Source organism: Gymnodraco acuticeps, unplaced genomic scaffold, assembly GCF_902827175.1.
Source record: "Gymnodraco acuticeps unplaced genomic scaffold, fGymAcu1.1, whole genome shotgun sequence".
Taxonomy (NCBI): Eukaryota; Metazoa; Chordata; class Actinopteri; order Perciformes; family Bathydraconidae; genus Gymnodraco; species Gymnodraco acuticeps.
This window is the reverse complement of record NW_022992234.1, coordinates 185,359-208,941: the sequence shown is the minus strand read 5'-3', so window position 1 is coordinate 208,941 and position 23,583 is coordinate 185,359. Positions and strand designations below refer to the sequence as shown.

At 41.5% G+C, this 23,583-nt stretch overlaps 2 protein-coding genes across 2 annotated transcripts; one reads left to right on the top strand and one right to left on the bottom strand.

Moving 5' to 3' along the window:
• The first annotated feature begins 806 nt into the window (after nucleotides 1–806).
• Nucleotides 807–4,151, top strand: LOC117539893 (persephin). The gene is made up of 2 exons (XM_034206247.1): nucleotides 807–885; nucleotides 2,379–4,151. Exons 1-2 carry the CDS (start codon nucleotides 807–809, stop codon nucleotides 2,894–2,896), a joined length of 597 nt encoding a protein of 198 aa, XP_034062138.1. The 3' UTR covers nucleotides 2,897–4,151.
• Nucleotides 4,152–4,283: 132 nt separating this feature from the next.
• Nucleotides 4,284–14,107, bottom strand: wdr83 (WD repeat domain containing 83). Its single transcript, XM_034206248.1, has 10 exons — nucleotides 13,868–14,107; nucleotides 13,170–13,280; nucleotides 10,815–10,935; nucleotides 9,236–9,341; nucleotides 9,082–9,130; nucleotides 8,441–8,567; nucleotides 8,257–8,324; nucleotides 7,801–7,909; nucleotides 6,256–6,370; nucleotides 4,284–4,972 (listed from the first exon to the last, which is right to left on the bottom strand). Exons 2-10 carry the CDS (start codon nucleotides 13,270–13,272, stop codon nucleotides 4,814–4,816), a joined length of 957 nt encoding a protein of 318 aa, XP_034062139.1. The 5' UTR covers nucleotides 13,273–13,280; nucleotides 13,868–14,107; the 3' UTR covers nucleotides 4,284–4,813.
• Nucleotides 14,108–23,583: the final 9,476 nt, after the last annotated feature.

Sequence of the window (23,583 nt, the reverse complement as noted above, 5' to 3'; positions counted from 1 at the left end):
TGTTAAACTGCAGTATGTGCTCATGTGTTTCATTGTTTGTCTATAGGCTGAATATGCTCAATAAAAGCAGGTTTTCCTATAAATTGATCATAAATATCTTGGTTTCTTCTTGTCTAAGGTCACATTGTTCTGTTGTCTTATATAATACACATAAGTAAAAAATATCTTATTGATATTTATTTTCTCTTATTATTATATTTGTTTGCATTGCATTTGATGAAGAGGTTATCCAAAAGTGACAATCCTTAATGAAAGGCAGGTTTTCCTATTAATACAATCATCTTTGATCCTAAATATCTTGGTGTGTACTCAGATTAGGTTGCCGATTATATTTACAGGAAATTAGTAATCATAACAGAATGTATTTTCCCAACCCTACTGACTCATTTATCATTTAGCATCATCGATGAGACACCATTATCCACTCCTTAGGAGCTTTAAGAAGCCCCAAAACTTCAGAAAATCCACAAATCCACCATCACCTGGGCCTCTGGAAAAACATCTGGGGGGAAAGTCGACAATAAACCGTTGATTTACACCAATTAGATAATCTGAACAGGATGGATTCTGGGTAAAGCGCCCGCTCCTGTCAGATTAAGGTGGGACGGGTTAACGTCTGTCTCCCCCCTTTCTCACCTCCTCATCATCCCTTCAACCCCCCTTCATCTCCCAGGGCTATATATTGGAGGTCGTCTGCATCTTAAGCATCATCACGCAGACATTCGCTGGCAAACACACACACACACGCACACGCACATACACACACGTGTCTGTTTGACTGAGCGGACGGAGAGCAGACTCCAGCCATGAGGGTCCTGTTGAAGCTGATCCTGGTTCTGTGTTACGTCCAGAGGGGCGAGGGCCACTCTCTGCCATCGTTGATTGGTGAGTCCTGGGTGGGTTATTTTTGGGTTTTTTGTCAATTGTGTTTTATCATAATTTAGTTTTTGTTATCTTTAATATATATATTTTTTGGTATCTTTCATTTTTGTTTTAATGCATGCCACATGAAGCTGTCTTTGGCTCAATGTGAATGTCCCCTCTGTGGGACTAATAAAGGTATTCTGATTCTGAAGGGAGGGTCGTGACCTCTGACCGTTTGGCTAAAGTCTTGCTTTGAGAGTAATGTGTTAAATATGGCTTCTATGACACAAATGTAGACTTTTTCGGCGTCTTGAGAAGTTGTTCCGATTGTAAAATACTCGCATCTGAGCTTGATATTGTTTACTGTTTCATTCAGGGAATTTAACTTTTTGTCGTTTTTTGTTGTAACTTTATCGATACACATCTTTTGCACGTCTGCCTGTGCTTTTTTAAAGAGGCCCTATTCTGCTTTTTGGGAGGCTCGCGACCTGTGACCGTTTGGCTAAAATCTTGCTTTGAGAGTACCGGTAATGTGTTAAATATGGCTTATGGAAATAATATATACTTTTTGGCATCTTAAGAAGTGGCTCTGAGTGTAAATTACCCGCATTTAAGCTTGATATTGTTTGCTTTTTCATATATTTTCTACCAGGGAATTCAACCTTTTTGTCATTTGGATTGTCTATTGTGTATTTTGTTATCTTTCAAATATAAAAACATACTGCACGTCTGTCCGTTTCCCCTTCCCTGTAGTGTGTTCTATAGGTTTGTGTGCATGTAAATGGTCTGCAAAGGCTAAAATCCCTGTGTTCCTCCAGAGGGAGTTTCTCTCACCCCTGAAATGCCTCCATTGGACTCCTTTGTTTACTTGAACATAGTGACATCACGATGAAACACTCACGCTAGCACTCCAACATATTGTACGTGATAGGCTAAGGGGTGGGACATCTCTAAGAGGTTGACCAATCACAACAGAGGCGGCCAGCTAACCAATCAGAGCAGACTGGGCTCTGGTTTCAGACAGAGGGTGAAGATGAGCAGAATATGTCCTTTTTTTTTTCTCTCTAAATTGTGGGGTTTCTTTGTGAGTTTTTACCCGTTGCTGTGAGGGTCCAAAGACAGTCTGCTGTACACAGTGTAAAGCCCCCTGAGACAAATGTGTAATTTGGGTAATTACGCCCCTGGCCAACTTGTTGCCCTACGTCAGATTGTGTTATGAGGCCCCGGGTCTGTACACAATTCGTCACTCACGGGTCGCGAGTGGGGGGGGGGGGGGGGGGGGGGGGGGGGGGGGGGGGGGGGGGTAGAGCACGCTCGTGAACTGTTAGTGCCGGGGCCTCGCTGCGGGGAAATTGTGGTGTGCATTATTGTGCCGCATTTGCGCATTGGATGAGGCCCTACGCACTCTGTGTTCTGCGTGTAGGGAGGGGCGGCCCTGATTACGCCATATGAATAAAATGTGATTGATTGATTGAATTCTGTTCATAAGATTTGACACTTTCTTCCTTTTCCAGATCACAAACAAGAAACAGCATCTTCTTCACACAACGGGGATGAATCTGCTGAAGCTTTTGCACTCGGAGCATCTGGACTCGTAGCATCTGAACTTGGAGCTTCTGGGCTCGGAGCATCCGAACTTGGAGCTTCTGGACTCGGAGCCTCTGGACTCTTAGCCTCTGATCCCTCCCCCGCTCCCCTCGTCCCGGCCCGGTCTCGCCGCTCCGCCGTGGCCTCATCGTGCGGCCTGCGCTCCGTACTGCTTCAGGTCCGGCACCTGGGCCTCGGCTACGACTCGGACGAGACGGTCCTCTTCAAGTACTGCAGCGGGACGTGCCCTCACGCTCGCAACAACCACGACCTGACGCTCAGCAACCTGCTGCAGAGCGGCGTGCTGCCCGGAGACGTGAGGGAGCACCACCACGCGCCCTGCTGCCGGCCCACGCTGCACGAGGACATCGCCTTCCTCGATAACTCCCACCGCTGGCACAAGGTGGAGAAGCTGTCGGCCGCCGGCTGCAGCTGCGTGGGCTGAGCGTGGGTCATTTAAACGGGGAAAAAGGGATGTATTGGGACAATTTGTGAGGATACGTTTGTATCATAGTGTAATGATGAGTTGTAATCTAAATGACAGCTGAAACCTGTTCTTGGGAGCTTATTTATGTCAAAATGAATGAGCTAACATCTAAGCTATTTTCCCTCTCACTTGCAGGTGAGACCTCATGAATCTTGGTTGGTCCTTTAAAGGTATCCTATCATGCTATTTGATTATTCAAACGAGGGGAAAGGGATGCATTGGGACCATTTGTGAGGACACATAAACAAAGTCTTTATTGTGAAATCATGAGATTATCCACAGACCTCTTTGTGGAAAATGTCTTGAAATAACTATTCTTTAACCCTAAGTTACATCTCCTATCATGCTATTTAGCGTGGGCGTAAAGCCAGTCCATATTTCCGATATTGCGTCATATCAGCAGCAAATCTGGATCAGCTCCGTTGTTCCCACGTTTGTTGAGATTTGGGTACTGAGGAAAAGAGAGGGTTTTGTTTTCTGACACCGGGAACACATATTTATATATAAAGGACATCGAAAAGTGCATTTTGCATGATAAGAGACCTTTAAACGGGGGAAGGGGATGCATTGGGACAATTTGTGAGGATACGTTTGTATCAGTGTCTGTAAATGATGAGTTGTAATCTAAATGACAGCTGAAACCTGTTCTTGGGAGCTTATTTATGTCAAAATGAATGAGCAAACTTCTAAGCTATTTCCCCTCTCACTTGCAGGTGAGTTCTCATGAATCCAGGGTTGTTGATTTAAGTGTTTTGACTTCAGCTGGTGATCTAACGGGCCTCAACGGGATTAGAAGTTTACGACCGTTGGCGGTTGCAGGCTTTAAAGAAGTACTCCCATAGCAGAAAATATGGCTCTTATTTTAGTTCATGGACAGTTTGCAGAGTGAAGGGAGTTTTTCTCATCTGACGTTGGCAATAAATATAAAATAAGTTATTAGAAAAGAGCCCGGCAAATGCAAGCTGCCTTATTACGATACTAGTTTTCTGACAAAAAGGTGAAACTGAAACGAGACATTATTCAACTACAAGCTACTTGATTGTTTTTGTAAATAAGCTGTATTTATTTTAATTCTTAAGTGCAATTGTGGGGTTATTAGACGATGGATTCAATGTACGAAGCTGCGTACAAACGACACAGCTGAGTGAAGTTCTTTAAAATTCAGACTGATTCGTAAAAAAAAATGTATTTATGTAAGATAAGTTATTTATTTATTTGTTGCCATTCTTTTGTCGTGCTGATTAACTTATTTTGTAATATGTTCATTGTGTGTTCTGCTCCTAATAAAGACACCTTTGTACAGAACAGTGTTGGCGATTAGTATAAAGAGAGAAATGACATGATGTGTACTCAGAGAAAAACTGGTTTATTTAACGTTTTGTACAAAAATAGAAGTTTTACACACAGACAAAAATCAAAGTCGAGTTCAAATAACTATCATCCACTTAAATCCAAATCCACGTCATGTTTTCTGTACATTTGTGAACAAAGCCTCTAAAAAGTTGTTTTTGTATCAAACTGCAATAGCTTTAATCTTAGGAGAATTACATTTTAATGAAGAAATGAACCAATAAGATCATCTAGATATCTGAAGTTATCTAAATCAAAGCAGTAGATTTCAATAACTCACTTCTTGGAACAAAATGACAATGTTTAGGCCAATTACACGTCACAAACACTGCTTTTGAGACTTCAGATTTATGTTTTCTGAATATTCTTATTTCTTTCCAACGACGCCTTGTGACTCAAAAACTAAACATGGAAGTAAGAGGTTTTTATGCCACCATGAGGTCGATGGTGTTAAAAGTTGAGTATTTAATTGTTATGATAGAAAATACAATCTTCTCATGATGCAAACTCATATTTCCTCCACCTCTACGTGGCAATGGCCTCCTCCTCCTCCTCCTCCTCAGGCTCCGCCCCCCACACCTGGACACGCCCCTCCATGGCGGTGAGGAGGCGGGTCTCTGTGGGGTGGAAGGACAGTGATTGGACGGCAGCTTTCCCCACAGGAAGCTTCAGCGTCAGAGATCCCTGCAGGAAGAAATACAGCACATGCTTTCAGAACAATAACAATGTCTGTTTCTAACAGAAGGTTAGACATTATTTATCAAACATTTGGTGGATAAATGTCTCATTTTGGAGTGAAAATATAAGGATTTGCTAGCTATTTCTTTGTTAACTTAAAGGTGGGGTAGGTAAGTTTGAGAAACCGGCTCGAGATACACTTTTTGTTATATTCCATGGAATGCTCTTAACATCCCGATAGCAATGAATATCTGAAGTGCTTTGACAACAAATCCATAAAAACATTTCATCTGTGGAAGCCGTGGTGCTGTAAAAAGTACAATTGCCGCCCTGTCTGTCAGCCTTCCATCTCGTGCACGCACAAATGTATCTCGTGCCCTCATTGGGCGTGCCGTCATTGGGCGTGCATTGCAGCAGTACTTCAATGACTCGCCAGCAACAGGCGGCCACTTTCACCAGTCTGCTGACGTCCTGTGCGCGTTCATGTGTGTTGGAGGAGGTGCTCTGTAAGGAAGTCTGAAGGAAGGGGCGGATTCTTTTCGGCTGTGTACTTTCAAATTTTAGTGCACTCGAGCCGGTTTCTGAAACTTACCTACCCCACCTTTAAGAGGGAGAGTTTCGAAAATCAAAAGACATTTCTTACTATACTTTTGTGCTAGGTCTTCCTTCTCTCCACTATAACAGAAGTAAATGGCACTCGGCTTGTTGTCAAAGTGGCAAAAACAACATATTTTAAAAAACTCAGCAAAGTTTTTATTGTGAAATCATGACCTGGTCAAGATCACCCACTGTTTGTGAAAAATGTCTTGAAATGACTATTCTTAAACCCTACTGTTTATAAGTTAAGGTTGTGTAAAATGCTAAAGGTAACCCATTCTATAAAATGCACGATGAGGCTGAATGAAAGCGTGCCTCCACCAGGTCCCAGCAGTACACGCGTCATGTATCTCAAATCTGGTGGATAAATGTCTCATTTCGGATCCCTGAAAAGATAAAAGTGTGCACTAATAGCCAACTAGCTATTTTTTTGTCAACTTAAAAAGGGAGAGTTCACCCTTCTTCCAACTATAGTACTAGGTCTGCCTTCTCTCCAATATAATAGAAGTAAATGGCACTCGGCTTGTTGTCAAAGGGGCAATAAAAAAAACATTTGAAAAACTCAACAACGTCTTAATTGTGAAATCAAGATCATCCACAAACTTATTTGTGAAAAATGTCTTGAAATAACACATTTTAAAGCCAACTGTTTGTAAGTTAGGTTGTGTAAAATGAGGCTGAATGAAGCGCACCTCCACCAGGTCCCAGCAGTACACGTGTCCGTCCTCTGAGCAGCTGAGCACGTGAGTATCTTTACCGGAGAGACAGCAGTCCAGCTTATAGCCCTTCATCTTGTGTCCCGTATACCTGAGAGACAGACAAACAGACAACATGAACTTTCTATTTTTAAACTGTATTTTCCTTTTTCATAAACAACACAAACAGTGACAAAGACAAGTGTGCAGGTTGTCCATTTGTTTTACTAGGAGGAACCCCCCCCCCCCCCTACAGAATAAGACTAGATTAATAAAACAAAAACATTTAAAATGATAGACAAACAGATGGTTGAAATCACAGCACAGAGATACATGTTAGTCATGGTTGGCTATAGTTAATGTGTTATACTGTAATTCAGTTTAAAAATTAAAAGATAAAAAATGAGGAATCAGTTAAGGCCCTGTCACACTGTCCCGAAATTTACTCCCGATGGACACACGAATATGGAATTGTGAATTTCGCACGAAGATGGCCCCGAACCACACACGAAGGCAACATTTACATTACATTTAAGACATACAACTGCAATGAAAGTACCAAAAACAATTATGTTACAGTACTATGATACTGTACTGATATCTTCAGACTTTGTTCTTTACTTTATCCGTCTTTATATGTAGAAAATATTACGTTTTCTCCGTAATGTTGTTTCCATAACAACAACAACTTCCTGTCAACTGTCCTTCAAAATAATATATTATATCCTTTTTAGTTTCACAGAACACAAATTGGGTTATTTACATAATATATTTACATGATTTTGTTGTGCAATAAAAAACCCGATGGACACACGATAAAGGAAATGTTCAAATTCGGCTGTGATCGTAGCAACATCGGGCCATTCGTGAGGGCATCTTAAGCCATCGTATGACCGCCGGTGGAGTTTCTCAGGCTCCGGCAGCAACTTCGTGAGCGGTGGCAAAATCTTTGGCATGCCAAAAAATTGCCGAAGGACCTTGAGAAGGTTCATTTTCGTGTGTCAATTTTGCCCTTCGTAAGGGCATCGTGAGGGCATCGTGTTATCATCGGTGCCATCGGGCATTCGCCCCGATCAGAGTGAGGGCGAATGCACCGATGATAACACGAAGATGACACGATTTGACAAGATGCCCTCACGAGTGCCTTACGAAGTTGCCGCTCACGAAGTTGCTGCCGGAGCCTGAGAAACTCCACCGGCGGTCATACGATGGCTTAGATGCCCTCACGAATGGCGCGATGTTGCTACGATCACAGCCGAATTTGAACATTTCCTTTATCGTGTGTCCATCGGGTGTCAATTTCAGGACAGTGTGACAGGGCCTTTAGGGAAGAGCACACAGATTCAAACTTTCCATGTACGTTAAAATTGGTTTCCATGTCCTATAACATTTGCAAGTGAAGCCATGTGTGGAAACTTCGTAAGTTCTGTCACCCACTGGACATGAGTGGGAGACGCCTCCTGCTTCCGCCTCATAAGTATAAGTCGCCTAGCAATTAGGGACAGGTTCTAACTTTGACAGATGAGAGTGAACACGACTCACTCTCCCAGCATCTCCCCGGTGCTTTTGTCCAGCAGTCTGACGGTAGAATCCAGACTGGAGCTCAGAGTGCACTGACCGTCCTGACTGAAACACACACATGTGATGGGACCTGCAACACACACACACACACCATGTATACATCACTTCAGGGGACATTACATTGACTTGCATGCGTTTCCTGGAGACTCATCCTAACCTTAACCATAACCAACACATGCCTAACCCTAACCCTAACCCTTAACCTTAACCCTAACCAAGTCTTCACCCTAAAATTAATGATTCCCCTTATGGGGACCTCCAATTTGTCCCCATAAGGGCGGCGAGTCCCCACACGTGACTATGTAAACAGATTTAGGTCCCCACAAGTATAGTAATGCTAGGCCACACACACACACACACACTGCATTTTGTAGTACTGCTAGTGGTGAATGCTGAAATGCATCATGAATTACTCACTGCTGATGAAGTCCACGTGCAGCTGTCCCTTCCTCAGGTCGTAGCGCCGCACTCTGCCGTCCACAGACCTGAACGTGAGACAATAACAGGAGGATATTTCAAAACAGAGCCACGGTGACGATTTATGATCGATGTAATCTTCAAATGAACTGTATTTAATGTCAGGAAGTGATTGTGTTCTGACCCGGTGAGCAGCTCGTGCTGAGCCACCTTCAGGCTGCTGACGCCGTCTCGAGCCTCGTCCAGAATCTGGATCGGATCAAACCTCCTGGAGCGAGTGTCCCAGCTACGAACTGTCCCATCAAGAGAGCCTGCAACACACACCCCCACACACACACACACACACACACACACACACACACACACACACACACACACACACACACACACACACACACACACACACACACACACACACACACACACACACACACACACACACACACACACACACACACACACACACACACACACACCCACACACACACACACACACACACACACACACACACACACACACACACACACACACACACACACACACACACACACACACACACACACACACACACACACACACACACACACACACACACACACACACACTTTGAGGAAGACTGTCTCTCACTCACTCGCCCTTTCTTTCAATTAGCAAGCCCCCACCTTTCCTAGTCCGCCCCCTAAATCCATCACAGCACGATGGGGTCTAATCGCCAAAGTTTAATATATATTGCCCTTTGTTTACACGGAAATCGCACTAAACTAACTAGAAGTCTCTACGGAATGATGTTTTGTGCATTCAAGGTATTTAACACGAAGACTCACCAGAGAAGATGACAGACGCCTCCTCGTTGAACTGGACACAGTTGACTTTCTGTAAGACAGTTAGGTGAGAACAAACATTCAGAGTTAAACATTAAGAGAGTTTAATAGACAGGACAAAAACCAAACTGAAGTACAGTATCGGTTTCAGACTGACCCCAGCGTGACCTCTGAGTTTACGAGTGACCTGTCCCGTGGCCACGTCCCAGAGAATCAACGACTTATCAGAGCTGCAGGAGCACAGCTGGCTGTTGTCAAAGGAACTGGTGAAACAAGACAAATAATAAACATTATTTATGCAGCATGTTGCGTCCAGGTGGAATTGAACACCATCTGTATCTTTATTATGCATTCAGATTACCATCTAATGAACATTTGTAAATATGAAGTAATGGAAAGGATGGTCTGCTATTTTTACAGAATGCTATTTACTGTTTCAAATGCTTCTTAAATGACTGCACTCACTACTTTAATGTACTGTGTATTGATCAAATAAACTACAAAAAGGTACAGTACTGTCAAATGAAATATGGTTTACAGTGGCCTTCATTTTCAAACAGTATTTCAAATCCAGCTGCATCTAGAGTGCAAATAGGCTTCTTAAAGGTGGGGTAGGTCATTTTGGAGAAACCGGCTCGAGTGCGCTAGAATGTGAAAATACACAGCCGGAAGAAATCTGCCCCTTCCTTCAGACTTCCTCACAGAGCCCCTCCCCCAACACACACGAACGTGCACATGACCAATGAGGGCACGAGATGAGTTTGTGCACAGATGGAAGGCTGACAGGCAGGTAGGCCATCCAGTTATATTTTTTAATGTATTTATTGTCAAAGCATTTCATGTATTAGATTAGATTAGAATCTTTAATGACCACACAGCCAGGCTGGTGGAATTCGTGTTCAGTGCAGAGTATTACAGCTTGTTCCATACAATTCAACATACAATAAACAGACAATAGAAAGTACAACACACAGCACAAAGACATATAACCTAAAGATCAAGGTGTGGTGGATTGTTATTGTTCATTGGGGTTATTTAGAGTCCATTTCGTGTCCGTATTGCAAAGGAGAAAAAGCTGTTTTTGAAGCGGGCGGTTTCGGCGGACAGTGACCTGTAGCGCCCCCCTGAGGGCAGAAGTTGGAGGACATGGTGACCTGGGTGGGAGGGGTCAGAAATGATTTTCTTTGCCCTTGTGACAGTTCGTTGGTGGTGAAGTGATTCGAGTGATTCATTGCTATCGGGATGTTAAGAGTATTCCATGGAATATAACAAGTGTTTCTGAAGTTAACTACCTACCCCACCTTTAAGTGCATTTCTAAACTTTGAACAGGCCTGAAAATAAACAGTAGGGTATCATTGCGTAACAAATACAACATAATAATATTTCCTCATATATTATCGTGTATTAGTAACCCCATAATGTACACTGAAAACAGACTTCTGGAGTATTATTTAAAAAGCATTTATAAAGGAATGACATTTACACTATCAGACTAGACTATCAATGCCTGGAATAGATTAGATATATTGTTTTTTTCCACATGGTGTCATGTATGATAAGAAGGGAAATGAACAGAGTTGCCAAGCTTCTTGATTATTACAAGTCAATAACGTTCACTGCATTGGTTTGTACATAACTCCAAGCTTTGTGAATCCCTGTGTGCATTTTGGCTGCATACGTCTGATTAAACCTCCCTGCCACACTATGGAAGAGGCTGTAATAGAAACTCTCTCACCCGTCAGCGTCCAGCACATCGTATCCATGCCCGCTGTACGTCTTCAGCAGAGTGCCTCGACTCACGCTCCACAGCTTCAGAGATTTGTCGCTGCCGCAGGAGAGAATGTAGTTCCCGTCAGCTGACATCACACAGAGGAGGGAAGATAAAGACACTTAATGGACGACTCAAGGCTCACATGGAGGGTTCACGCTCACAAATTGCACCAAGCACACAATGTCTAAAAGCTAATGACTCAAAATAGATAAACCCCTTCGATGTTGGGAAGTCGCAATTTCATTATCAGTTGAAATAATGTGTCTTTTCCAAATCATCCAGCCAGGTTTTTTAATGCACATATTTTATATTGTATTCCCATTCTATATCAATGTCAATTCTGCTTTATTTTCTTTTACTATATATTTTTTTTAATGTTACTATAGTGTACTTAAAGGTCCCGTGTCATGGCCATTTCTACTGATCATGATTCCATTGTTGAGGTCTACTCAAATAAATTAATATTATGCAATGTTCCAAACTCACATTGGTTTCTCACAGCATCTCTGTATAGTCTGTGTATTCACTCTCTGTCCTACACGGCTTGCTGGAGCTCCTGCCCCCCCCCCCCCCGTGAGCCCAGTGGCCGTCTGCGAGACAGCGAGACACAGCGAAACCCAGCCCGAACACACACACACACACACCCGCAGCCTGGCTGGGAGTTTGTGTGTGTGCCCAGGCTGAGTTCCGTGGTGTCTCGCCGACCCCACACCAGTGAGCCAGCTCACTGTCCCGCTCCTCGCAGCAGCGAGCCTCGCAACGTCCAGCCGAGTGTGTGTGTGTGAGGAAGTCCGTGGATTGGTCCAAACGTAACGGCTCCACGGACGTAACGTCACAGAACCCAAGAAGTAAACAATGGAAAAAGATAAATGTCCAACGAGGCGTTCTGGGGCAGCACAGACAGGTCTTCTCTGTGTTAGAGTTGTACTCGCTACAGGGTGTACTTTGAGGGTTTGTGACTGCAGACCGTTTACATGCAGAAAAACCTTCATAACACACAAGGGGACGGGTGATAACCAGAAAAGCATGACATGGGACCTTTAAGATAGTTCTCTATCTGTGCTTTTTTATTTTTGTTTTACTTGCACCACAACACCAAGTCAAATTCCTCGTATGTGTAAACCTACCAGCTAATAAACCTGTTTCTGATTCTGAGTACACACCAACTATTCAATTGTTCTATTAATTGGCTAGTGCACCTGATGTTCCCTCTGTGGATAAAGAAAGCTGTATCTTATCTTACTTGTGTTTAAACCCCAACAGTCTGAACATCAGTACGATACATATTATTGTCTCTCTCTCACCGTTGACACTCACAAATGTCACGAAGCACACAATGTGTACAAGCTAATGATTAAAAATGATAAACCCCTTCAATGTCGTGCATTCGAGCATTTGACTGCGTATGTTGTAAATGTATTATTTTTTCAATTTACACACGGCATCTATTGCACGTCTGTTGCTCTCCCCAAGGTTTATAGCATTTCCCCCGTTGACTGTGGGGTTTCTTTGGAAGTCTTTTCTTGTCCGATGTGAGGGTCCAAGGACAGAGGGTCCAAGGACAGAGGGTCCAAGGACAGAGGGTCTAAGGACAGAGGGTCCAAGGACAGAGGGTGTCGTATTGATATTCTGTACACACTGTGAAGTCCACTGAGACAAATGTAACATTACATTACATTACTGTGAAATGCTCGTTGATACTATGGGCACTTGTAAATGTCTATAACTATGTAAATGTATCCTGTAAATATAATGTATGATGTCCTTTATTGTTTTATGTTTCATGTGGAACCTATATGCTGCAGGTCTCCCTTGAAAAAGAGATCTATGATCTCAATGGGACCAATCTGGTTAAATAAAGGTTTGAAATGAAATTACATGTCACTTGTTAGACGCTTTTATCCAAAGCGACTTACATACTCAACACTGTGGGCGATCCCCACAGGAGCTATTTGGGGTGAAGTGTCTCAGGGACACAACGACATGCTGACTGCAGTGGGGTTTGAACCTGTGACCCCCTGATACGAACACCAACGCACAACCCACTGTACCACACGCCTCCCTAACATTGGTGACATTGGGCTATATACATAAGATTGATTGATCGTGAATCATATCACAATTTCATTATCAGTCAAAAATAATGTGACTTTTCCAAATCATCCAGCCTTAGCATACGCCAATTATTGTATTGTTCTATTTATTTGGCAAGTGCAGCACCACATGTTCCCTCTGTGGATAAATAAAGCTGTATCTTATCTTACTGATGTTTAAACCCCAACAGTCTGAACATCAGTATGATATATATTTCTGTCTCACCGTTGAAGCGCACCGCCCGGACGGCCCCCTGCTGGCAGTCGATGCTCCTCAGCAGGTGTTGAGGGAGCTGAGGAACCTGAGGTCTGGGCTCCGGGAACGACATCACGTTACCTGGGAGGACACATTATAAATATAATCAGAATCAGAATATGGTTTTATCTTAAGAAGGTTATTTATTTACAAAGAACATGTCCTTGTGTGTGATGAGCATATTGAGAGAGAACACACATACAGGCAAAATACTGCACGAGCCAAGAACAGAAATATAGAGCAGAAAACAAATGCAAGTCATACATAAAGAAGAGAAAGAAATACAATAACACATGTGTACAACATCGCGACTGTGTGTTAGCATGAGAAACATTTATAATAAACAGTAGTAGTAAATATATTGATGAGGGGGTGTACAGAAGTTTACGACATAATAATAGCTATAAAACCTCCTTTTACACTATATCAATTGTACAACAAAGCTCTGAAGACAGACTGATTGCTAACGTTACTCAAACTACAGTATAATCTAGGTAAGCATTTCTTCTTGCAAAATAAAAACAAATGCACTGAAAAGTAATGGATTTGACCAAAATAAGAGCGTTTTAGGATCACATGTTGGTCTAACAGTGCAATATTTACAGTAGACATTAGCATGTGTTACTGAATCATTTTCAACCCTCAGCAGTTGTTCAGGTGACACTCACTTATATATCCGACTTGAAGCGAGTTTGCTTCAGGGTAATGACATGTTGAATTCCCGGTGCTTCAAATCATGAATTAATAAGAAGTTTATTCCGGATTTTTAGCCATTAACAGCTTCTTCCATTCATTTATCCACCATGTTTGCGAGTAAGCGCAATGCACGCTGGGAACACAGACTCCTTTCAAAATAAAAGCACTTCCTCTGCTTCTTCTTCTTTGGTGTTTTACGGCTGTTTGCTTCCACAGTGTTGCATCACTGCCTCCCTCTGGATTTTACTGTTTCTCACACTTTTAAAAAGTCTTTCCACCAGACCAGAGATACGGTGGCCGGCAGGTGCAAACGCGGAACAACGGACAAAAACGCATACATAAGCAGGAAACAGCTGCAAAGAATGAAATGGAAAACAAACCCTGAAAACAAATACAACAAAAAAAACGCTGCATTTACAGAAATGATGCAGACTAAATACAACACACCAACCCCGAAAACTGCGGTCAAGCCAGCCCGCACGTGATATTGCGGTGCGCGAATATCCTATGCATTACGGTAGAGTCCTGGAAACAATGCCTCTGTGTTTAGATGAGAATAAAACAAAAACTGTCCAGTATCAAAGACTCATCTCACTCCAGGGTGAGAGCAGGACACCCCATCTAGTCACTCAGAAAAAATCAGGACATTCTGATGTAGAGTTTCAAAATAAAATACCTTTGAAGTCTCATATATGAGCTATCATCCCTGTTTTTAGATGAGAATAAAACAAAAACTGTCCAGTATCAAAGACTCATCTCACTCCAGGGTGATAGCAGGACACCCCATCTAGTCACTCAGAAAAAATAGATGGGATGTCCTGCTATCACCCTGACGTGAAATGAGTCTTTGATACGGAACAGTTTTTGTTTTATTCTCATCTAAAAACAGGGATGATAGCTCATATATGAGATTTCAAAGGTATTTTATTTTGAAACTGCACATCAGAATGTCCTGATTTTTTCTAAGTGACTAGATGGGGTGTCCTGCTCTCACCCTGGAGTGAGATGAGTCTTTGATACTGGACAGTTTTTGTTTTATTCTCATCTAAACACAGAGGCAGTGTTTCCAGGACTCTACCGTAATGCATAGGATATTCGCGCACCGCAATATCACGTGCGGGCTGGCTTGACTAGGTTTTCCCGAGTGGAGGCTGGCTTGACCGCAGTCAATACCAGACATAGAGAGAACGAACGAAGTTACGAGAGTGAGGCAAATTGAACCCGGAGGAAACAAAGTTGATGGAAGTGGACAATGTCAACATATAAGAAGGTAAGTTTTGTTTTGTTGTTATAAAGAGCGTCATATTTACCCAGCTAGCGTTAGCTTGTTTGGTAAAAGAGCTTGCAAGTGAAGAGACAGCACTGTGCACCTAAATGTAACTATTGACATCTTATAGATATATTATAGGTGCAGAGAGGAGTTGGTTTATTGTGCCCCAATGTAAATCCTAATGTGAGAGTTAAAGGACGGTCAACAATATAATGTACCTTGGTCAGCTTGGATTTATCGTTGCATTTATTCTTAATTAAAGTGAATTAATTTTATTTCAGTCAGTCATTTGTGTCTATACAGGTGAGACATTCCAAATGTTCACAAAGTGAGCACTCCAAGAATGGACAACAGTTAGCCTGGGTAAAATAAAGCATTGTCAACATATTATTTTGTGCCACAAGAAGCAGAATGTTTTAACAGTACAGTAGTTTGAATATATTTTTCGTTTACTTTTATCAGACCTCTCAGGCACCTACAACCAGCGCTGATCGGATAAGACTAATTCAAAATGTAATTATACCATGTAGGTTTAAATTTGTGATCATGAAATCAATACATACCTTTGTGTGCTAATGACACTGTCATTAGATCAACTGCACTTATTTCTTGAGTAAAAATAGGAACCAACCCCAGTCCAGGAAGAGGTCTAATCTGCCCCGGGTCAGAACCACTTCTATAGGTAAACGAGGTTGACCGTTGCATCGTGACACAGTTGTTTGCTGTGTGTCTTTATTTGTACATTTGTTTGTTTGCATAGCCTCCAATCACAGTAGGTAACATTGCCAGGAAGCAGAACAATTACACTTTTAAACATTTCCAAATGACACCCCCAACATCTGACATCTTAGTGAAGACGATACAAAAAACACCCACAAATATTTTTCTAAGGTCAGGTATTTTTTCTTGCATCCATTTCAAATGTTTAAAAGGATTGTGCAGGAGTACGACTAAAGTGCTGTTGTCAGTTTAGAACCCAATGTATTAAAAACAAAACAGGAAGAGGATCGGCATCCTTTTGTAAATATGACTATCATGCATATATTATATCTTTTAAAGTAATTATTCAACTGTCTTCTCAATGCAGAAACTACACAAATGTGTATGCACTTATCATCATTGATAGCCAGTCTGAACCAGAAGAGGAAATGGAGCAAACTGCAGAGGAAAGGTATTAATTGTTCTTGCAGCAGGTTCAATATTAACAGAGCCAATGTATGGGATGGAGCAATCCGCAGCTTCAAAGGTGCCTCATTCGACCCCTCTCATGTCAGTTAAGTTCACTGATGATGAGGGACAAACTGAGGATGGAGTGGACACTGGTGGTCTCAAGCGTGAGTTCCTGACCCTCCTTATGGAATGCCTGAGAATGCGAAGAAAACATCATGTCATAGCAACTGTTTGTGCCCCATGGCGGTGTGACTTTCCCAGCCGCTCACTGTCTCAAAATCTAATTCTAAATGTATAATTATGTATTGGGTAATCCCCTGCACACCCGCGCAGCACTGAAAACACATGTAGTCCACGCCCACCTGCGAGGCGGGCCCCACCTTCGGACTCACTTCCGGTAGAAATAGGAAGGAGGCCCGACAATCTGCTCCCTCTTTTCTTCAGCACCCCGGTACTGAAGCACTGTGGAGACACTAAAGAGTAAAGGCTCTTTTAAGAGCCACCTCGAAAAAGATCCTTAAACATGAGTTCACAGGGTTGTGTTAGAGTTTGCTCCTCATGCCAGACGGGGTTCATAATGAGTTATGACCGGCACTCACAATGCGAATCCTGCCTGGGGTCGGAGCACGCGCACGCAGCTCTCGCCCAGCAGGTGTCATGTGCTCATTGTGCCGAAGAGCGGACGCTCTCGCTACTGTGGCCGAGGAGGATGATTGGCCAGTCCAGGAGTCCTGCCAGTCTTGTACAGTGGCAACCAGAGGCAGAGGCTAAGGGTAGGCTTGATACTACAGTAGGCTGGGAAGGGTTGTGGTTGCTTACGACAGCAAGCAGAACAACTGGCATTGTCCTTGTGCTAAACCAAGGCAATCATGCACCCATAAAGCCATCGGGAAATGGCACCTCTTTGTCACAAGAAGACAACTGTTTAAGAAAGTTAAGACGTCGACGGATATTGAAGAATCCATTCCACCAAATACTTTCACTGAGCAGGATAGTGAACCAGGAGAGGACCATTATCCACCTAGTGAGACTGGCATCAAGCGGATGCTAAACTACCTATCGGGTAATACAAACACTCCAGCAGAACTCCCACAGGCTACCATCCAGCAGTCAAGAGTGCACTAGATGCTCATCTGAAGCACCTCATCCCCAAAGAAGCCAGGTGTAAGGAATGCAATGGCCCTTTAAGTGATCCAGTGCTGATCACTGCAAAAAGCAGGATTCTCACTTCACAGTTTTTTGAATTGCAGCCTGATGTACAGGTACCAGGAGTGGTAGGATGGGCTCCACAATTATGATGACCACGTAATCCTTTCTCTGCACTTGTGCCTGACGATAAGGAATGCATTACAGGTGAGGAGATTTAGAACTTAATGTGTTGTGTTTACTGAAGGAAGTCATGTAAAATCAATTCAAAGATAGACCTTGGTTAATATCAGTTAGCCTCGTCTGCCTTCTGTCTCCCAAATTATTTTTTTATTTGTAGTCCCAGTGTGTTCTGTCCCAGAGTGAGTTTTGTGTTTGTCTCTCTGTTAATCAACCATGGGTTAATAAGGCGCTATATACATTTGAGTAATTTGAATTGTTATTATTAGTTATTACCCGAATCCCCATTTTCAGCCAAAAAGCCATAGTAACTCAAACATCAGTGAACAAAGTGTTGTTATGGCAAGAGTGATCGATCTCAGGTTACAATAATCTAATTAAAATATAGTACTTTAGTAAAGATGATTTATAACATAGAACAAGTAAATTGGCAGAACAGAAAAGTAACTGGAATGTTATGGTATTGATTAGTTAATCTAGCATTAATGTGGGTCACAAACTGATATTTTTCCAGACACATACTGCTGTCAGCAGAGTTATTGAAATGATTGAGACAACAGAGAAAGTGTCTTTTCATTTCATTTCAAACCTTTATTTAACCAGATTGGTCCCTTGAGATCATCTCTTTTAAAGGGAGACCTGCAAGGAAAGGGTTCTCCATGCCTATCTATTATGAGGTCCTTACTGACCATGATCACATTTATGCATGTGTAACATGTGGATACCATCCACCTGTTGTTGTGATGGACCTTCACAAGAAAGGTGTCTTTAATATGCCAGGTGAGTTGGATCAGCCGTAATATTACATGTATAGACTTTTTGCTGTCTGAATTACAATAAGATCAACAGTATGCAAGTTGTGCCTTGCAATACCATGCTGGGCATACTGTTATTGTCAGTTAATTTGTTTATGCAAGTAACATCATATGATAGCAGGGTATACATGGTTGTTCTAATGTAGTTATCTGAGATAATCACAAATGTTTCATATAACAGTCAGTGAAATTCAGAGACCATCCCAGACTATGGACATGTGGACCTCAAGAAATTCTGGGATGCTGTTGCTGTGGAAATTTTCATTCAGGGTTTCATTCCATGTAGGTCATGCAGAGTGAAAAGCCAGCTATTGAGACCTAAACGTGTGTCTGAATTATATGACTGTATGCAAATTAGAATGGTTTCTGAAACAATGCATTTTACAATTGTCCCTAAAGATGGTAAGAAGAACCCCTTTGTTGTGCCTCTGAGTTACAACAACTTATTTATTAGTATGTGAAATAATTTGGAAAATGCACCATGCATGATCAAGGTATCATTATTTTACCGGTATCATAATAATAATAATAATAATAATACATTACATTTATAAAGCGCTTACATTAATTATTATTAATTATATATATATATATATATATTAATAATATAAGATATAATATGTTACTTTTCTGACTGGGTAAGTACACAATGGGGGAGTCGGGACGTCACGTGCCTCAAAGGTTGAGAAATGTTGAGCTCCCGCCCACGTTGAGGCATTGCGCAACACACTCTCACTCCATAATCGTCCAGGAGCGACGTTTGGTCAGTGTCCGTGGCGTCCAGTTGTGACGCTCCTAGGCTCCTTCAGCTTCATAAACGGACGCAAATAGCTTTCAACTGATTGCAATGTATTCCCATCTGCGACGGGATTTGACGCTCATGGAAGCACGGCATTCGTTTGTGTCGGCTGCTCTTAAAGGCAATGTGAGCGTCCATTCTCATTGGATAACGGAGAATTGTACACCCGGAAGTAAGTCTTCCCCTTACTGTCGATTGATTTTACAGTGATATCTGCACTACTCATCGACTAAAAAACACCAGATTATCCTTGATAATTACACAACATTGATTGGTTTAAATTGTGTGCAATGCTTTTGTATTTTTCCCCTTTGATTCGGAGAAACAAATATTTTTTCGGAGTAAAGGATGGCAGAAAACACTACACTACCCAGAATCCCCAGCTATCGTTTGGACTACACCATGTGCTCTGTTTGACAAACCCCGTTTTTTTCACCATTCATTCCAATGGCTGGCGTCTATGTCACGTGATCTTCAAATTTCTCCCTGCAGAAAAAGAAAACATGGCCGAACTTCGTTTTATTCTCGATGGAAAATGCCTATTTTAAAGTTAGTTTGGCCATTAAAATGCGTTTTGATGTCATTTGATGCGAGAAATATGAGTTGTTATTTCAGATTATGTGTGCAGTGGATGTACATGATCTTTAGTTTGCTAGTTATTACGAAGATTACTTCAGGAAATTGCGTCCATAGAACATTTTCATTGTTACCAAGGTGGTTGCTAGGGACGCTGCTATCGATATTATTTATGTTATGTTGTGTAACTGTTTAATGGTGTTATCTTTATTGCTACCCCCTTCCCCGTCAATGTATAGTGTTGGTCCACAGCGGGAGCTCGACGGAACAACTCGAAATGTGAACAAAAACAAAGCCGATCGCCCCGCCTACACTGCGTTGCTACCCCAGGTCCTAAACTGTAATGGAAATGCGCCACGGCCTGGGCCGGCCAGCGAGGCAGCCCGAGGCCAGAGCGAGGACGCTTAGGGACGCTTAAACGGGGCTACCCCGCTGCAGTGGAAATGCGCCATAAGAGACCAAGCACTCTCCTGTCTGGCTCATCATTTAATGTTGGAGATGTTTAAAGCCATGTTGGGGGTTCTTAACTAACCATGTTAACCATGTTGTTAACTAAATGATACCTCCCTCTTAAATATTTGAATGTTAAAGCATTCAAAAGTAGAAAGCTGTGACATATCTTATTTGGCTTCATTATGGTATTGAATTACTATTTGATTGAATCACTTTTTTGTGTTTTGTGTTGTGCACTTCTTGCAGTAAGTTGCATGTGCAGCCTTTTGCTTATGCAGTGCTTTTAGTGAACGTTCACAAAGTTGGTGTTTTTTATGTGTTTTGGCACATTGGTGTTCTTATATTTGCATCATTTCATGAAGTTGATGGAGCTCAAACGCTTTCTCTCTTGCAGGTTTACCACAAGGTGACCTTTTAAATTTTTCTTCACACATATGCTAGCTGATATCTTCTTTGTGCAGATCCGATAAGTAATAAAGGATTTCTACCGTGAGTTCTGTGCGTTAAGTGAATTAGCATTTTCCGCTCAGGGCTAATTCAGAGCCTTTGTTATTACCCTTGTGTTTCGTTTAGCTAAAAATGGTTAATATTATCTGATAGCTGAGTTTCTTCCCATTAAAGGGATAGTGGAAATTGAACCCCAAATAGTTTCGTTTTAACTTATATACAAGCATAATTACGTACCAAAACAATCACACCTGATTAAAAAAATATAATAATTGCCTTACGCATGTTAGAAGCACTTTATTGCAGCTTCCCCGAAGTTTTTTAGAAACGAAATTATCGCTTCAGCCAAACCGGAAGTGACGAAAACTCAGGAAGACGAAACGATAACAAACAATGGCGTCTATGCAGAATTAACGTGGAAGGGCAAATATACCAGACAAAGAAGGATTGTACGAGGTATCCAGTGATGATAGCGAGTCAGAAACATCCTCTCGGCTTTCCTACGAAGATGTCGTTTTAGGTGTAGGCTGTACTCACAGTACTGTTAGTCTATCATGTCTATATGATGACTGTAGTGTACACATTCGACACTGTGTACCGGATTATCGGATGACGAGGCCTCCGGTCGCCTAATCGACAGGCAATAAATGGTGTTGTACACAATGGTACAGGCTAATGATGCATTAAATCAGCTAGAAAACATAATAAAATACTCACTTCTTATGTATTCCACTTTCAATTTGAGCTAGAGACCGAGGAATCTCGAAACAATCGTCAGTAAAATGACGGGAGCACACGACTGCCGAAGTACTCGTCAGCTTCGGCTCCGTGAAGTGTGCCCGTGTTATCTGAACAAATTTCACCAACTGACGACGAATGGCTGGGTTTCTTGGAAACGCATGCTCGAAACGCCATTCTCTGCATTTGCTGTCGCACTACAGCCATACAAAACACATCTATTCACCATAATAAAGGTCGGCTATTCACATGCAAATGCTATTGAATGTCCGCCATTGTTTGTGCCCGTCGTCCTTTGTTTCCGACGATTACCGAAGTATTTCGTTTCATTGAGAGGGCGCAGTAAAATTGAAAATAAAATGAAATTGCGCATTAAATTAAAAAAAATTGTTTATTATGCTTATTTTTAATAAAAATACATAAGTTAAACCCAAAATTCGCGGATTTCCACTATCCCGTTAAGTGGTATGACACATTCAAAGTTTATCAAATGTTGCGTTTTGCTCCCGGTACTGGCTTTCCATCTTCTTCTGGCTAGAAATACCCTGGTAAAAAACCATGTGCCTACTAGTGCTCTGCTTCCTCCAACACCTGTCTCCAATATATTCAATCACACCAGGTGCTCTAATCACTCAGAGCCCAAAACTGCCTTCAAAATAAAAGCATAAAAACTACTTTAATAGCTAAGAATAAGTTTACTATAAACACTATAAACAGCAAGAAAATAAAGGGGACGTTGCCAAGAGTTCAACGTAAAGCCAGCCCACATTTCAGTTATGACGTCATGACCGCAGCAAATCTGGATCAGCTCGATTGTACGAATAAAAGTATGTATGAATAAAAGACATAAAAAAAGTGCATTTTGCATAATAGGTGACCTTTAATGTCAACTGGGCAAATTCTGACAGGAAAGATAATACCGTGTAATTATCTTGGTTTTAGTTTGAAACTTTTCATGAAAACGTTCATTTCCTTTTCTCTTTATTTCTTGTCTTGTTTTACTTCCTGCCTTAGTAATTGTTTGCCCTGGTTTCTTTCCACCTGTCTGATTGTGTGATTGTGTTCACCTGGCGCCCCTTGTGTTTTGTCCTGCTTTCTCCAGCTGTGTCTAGTCTTTGGATTATGTCTTTCCTGTTATCTATTGGTTCGTCATCCCCGGTGTGGTCTTGGTGTTCATAGCTCCTGACTTCCTTTCTCTTTTATTCCCCTCCTGGTTCTGGACAGCCGATGGAGGGTATAAGTGCTGTTTCAATTTGCAATACAAAATTAAGCTCTTACAAAATGAAATGAAAGTCTGGATTTACATTGTATCAAATCATTAATCTCTTCAGTAAATAACTTTGACATGATCACAAGTATATTATCTTCAGGAATTTATTAAGCAAATCGATAATCAAGAAATAACAATGTATATATAGATAGTAGAACACAACCAGAGCAACACATACATGGAAGTAGTATAACTAAAATAAAAAATGCTGATCAATAATCTTTCAGAAAAGTATTAAGTCATCACATTATACAATGAACTGAGGAAGGGGGGTTCAAGTCGGAAAACAATATTGAAATAAATCGTACAGATCTTGAAAGGATCGTGTTATATAAATCACGCTCCAAAAGTAGGAATGCTATATTAGTCCCTGTTAAACCCTTGTTAGAATCCATAACATCAACAAAACAGTATTATTAACAAAAACATATTCAAATAAAGATTTAAAAATGAAAACTGAATTGCCTGAAAGCTTGAAAACCTCTTTGATTCGCTCTCATAAAACTCTCTGAATAAAATAATAAAGTCCTAAAGTTCAAAGTCAGATGGCAAATACTGATCAAAATAAGAACATCAATTATCTTAAGAAAACATTTAAATGATTTTTTAAAAGAAAGAAAAATAAAAGAAATACAAAGTGTTGCCCTCCAATAGTCGATTAAGAGTGCCTCCATATAAACAGGCAGGATACGTATCGTATACAGCAGTCTATGCAAAGTCAGTGTGCTGCTAACGGAAATATGAATCCACGTGATGTGTTTAATTTGTCGTGCTTCATGTGGGTTTTTTTATGTCTACAAAAGTGTTGTGTGTCATTTTATGTC

Bases quoted from the DNA above. Each gene is read 5' to 3' on its own strand.
- LOC117539893 (XM_034206247.1), top strand. From the start codon at position 807: ATGAGGGTCCTGTTGAAGCTGATCCTGGTTCTGTGTTACGTCCAGAGG. The intron at 886-2,378 runs GTGAGTCCTGGG...TTCCTTTTCCAG, and splicing joins CTCTCTGCCATCGTTGATTG to ATCACAAACAAGAAACAGCA.
- wdr83 (XM_034206248.1), bottom strand. From the start codon at position 13,272: ATGTCGTTCCCGGAGCCCAGACCTCAGGTTCCTCAGCTCCCTCAACAC. The intron at 9,342-10,814 runs GTGAGAGAGTTT...TTGTTTCACCAG, and splicing joins GATGTGCTGGACGCTGACGG to TTCCTTTGACAACAGCCAGC. The intron at 8,568-9,081 runs GTGAGTCTTCGT...TGTGTGTTGCAG, and splicing joins GGCGTCTGTCATCTTCTCTG to GCTCTCTTGATGGGACAGTT.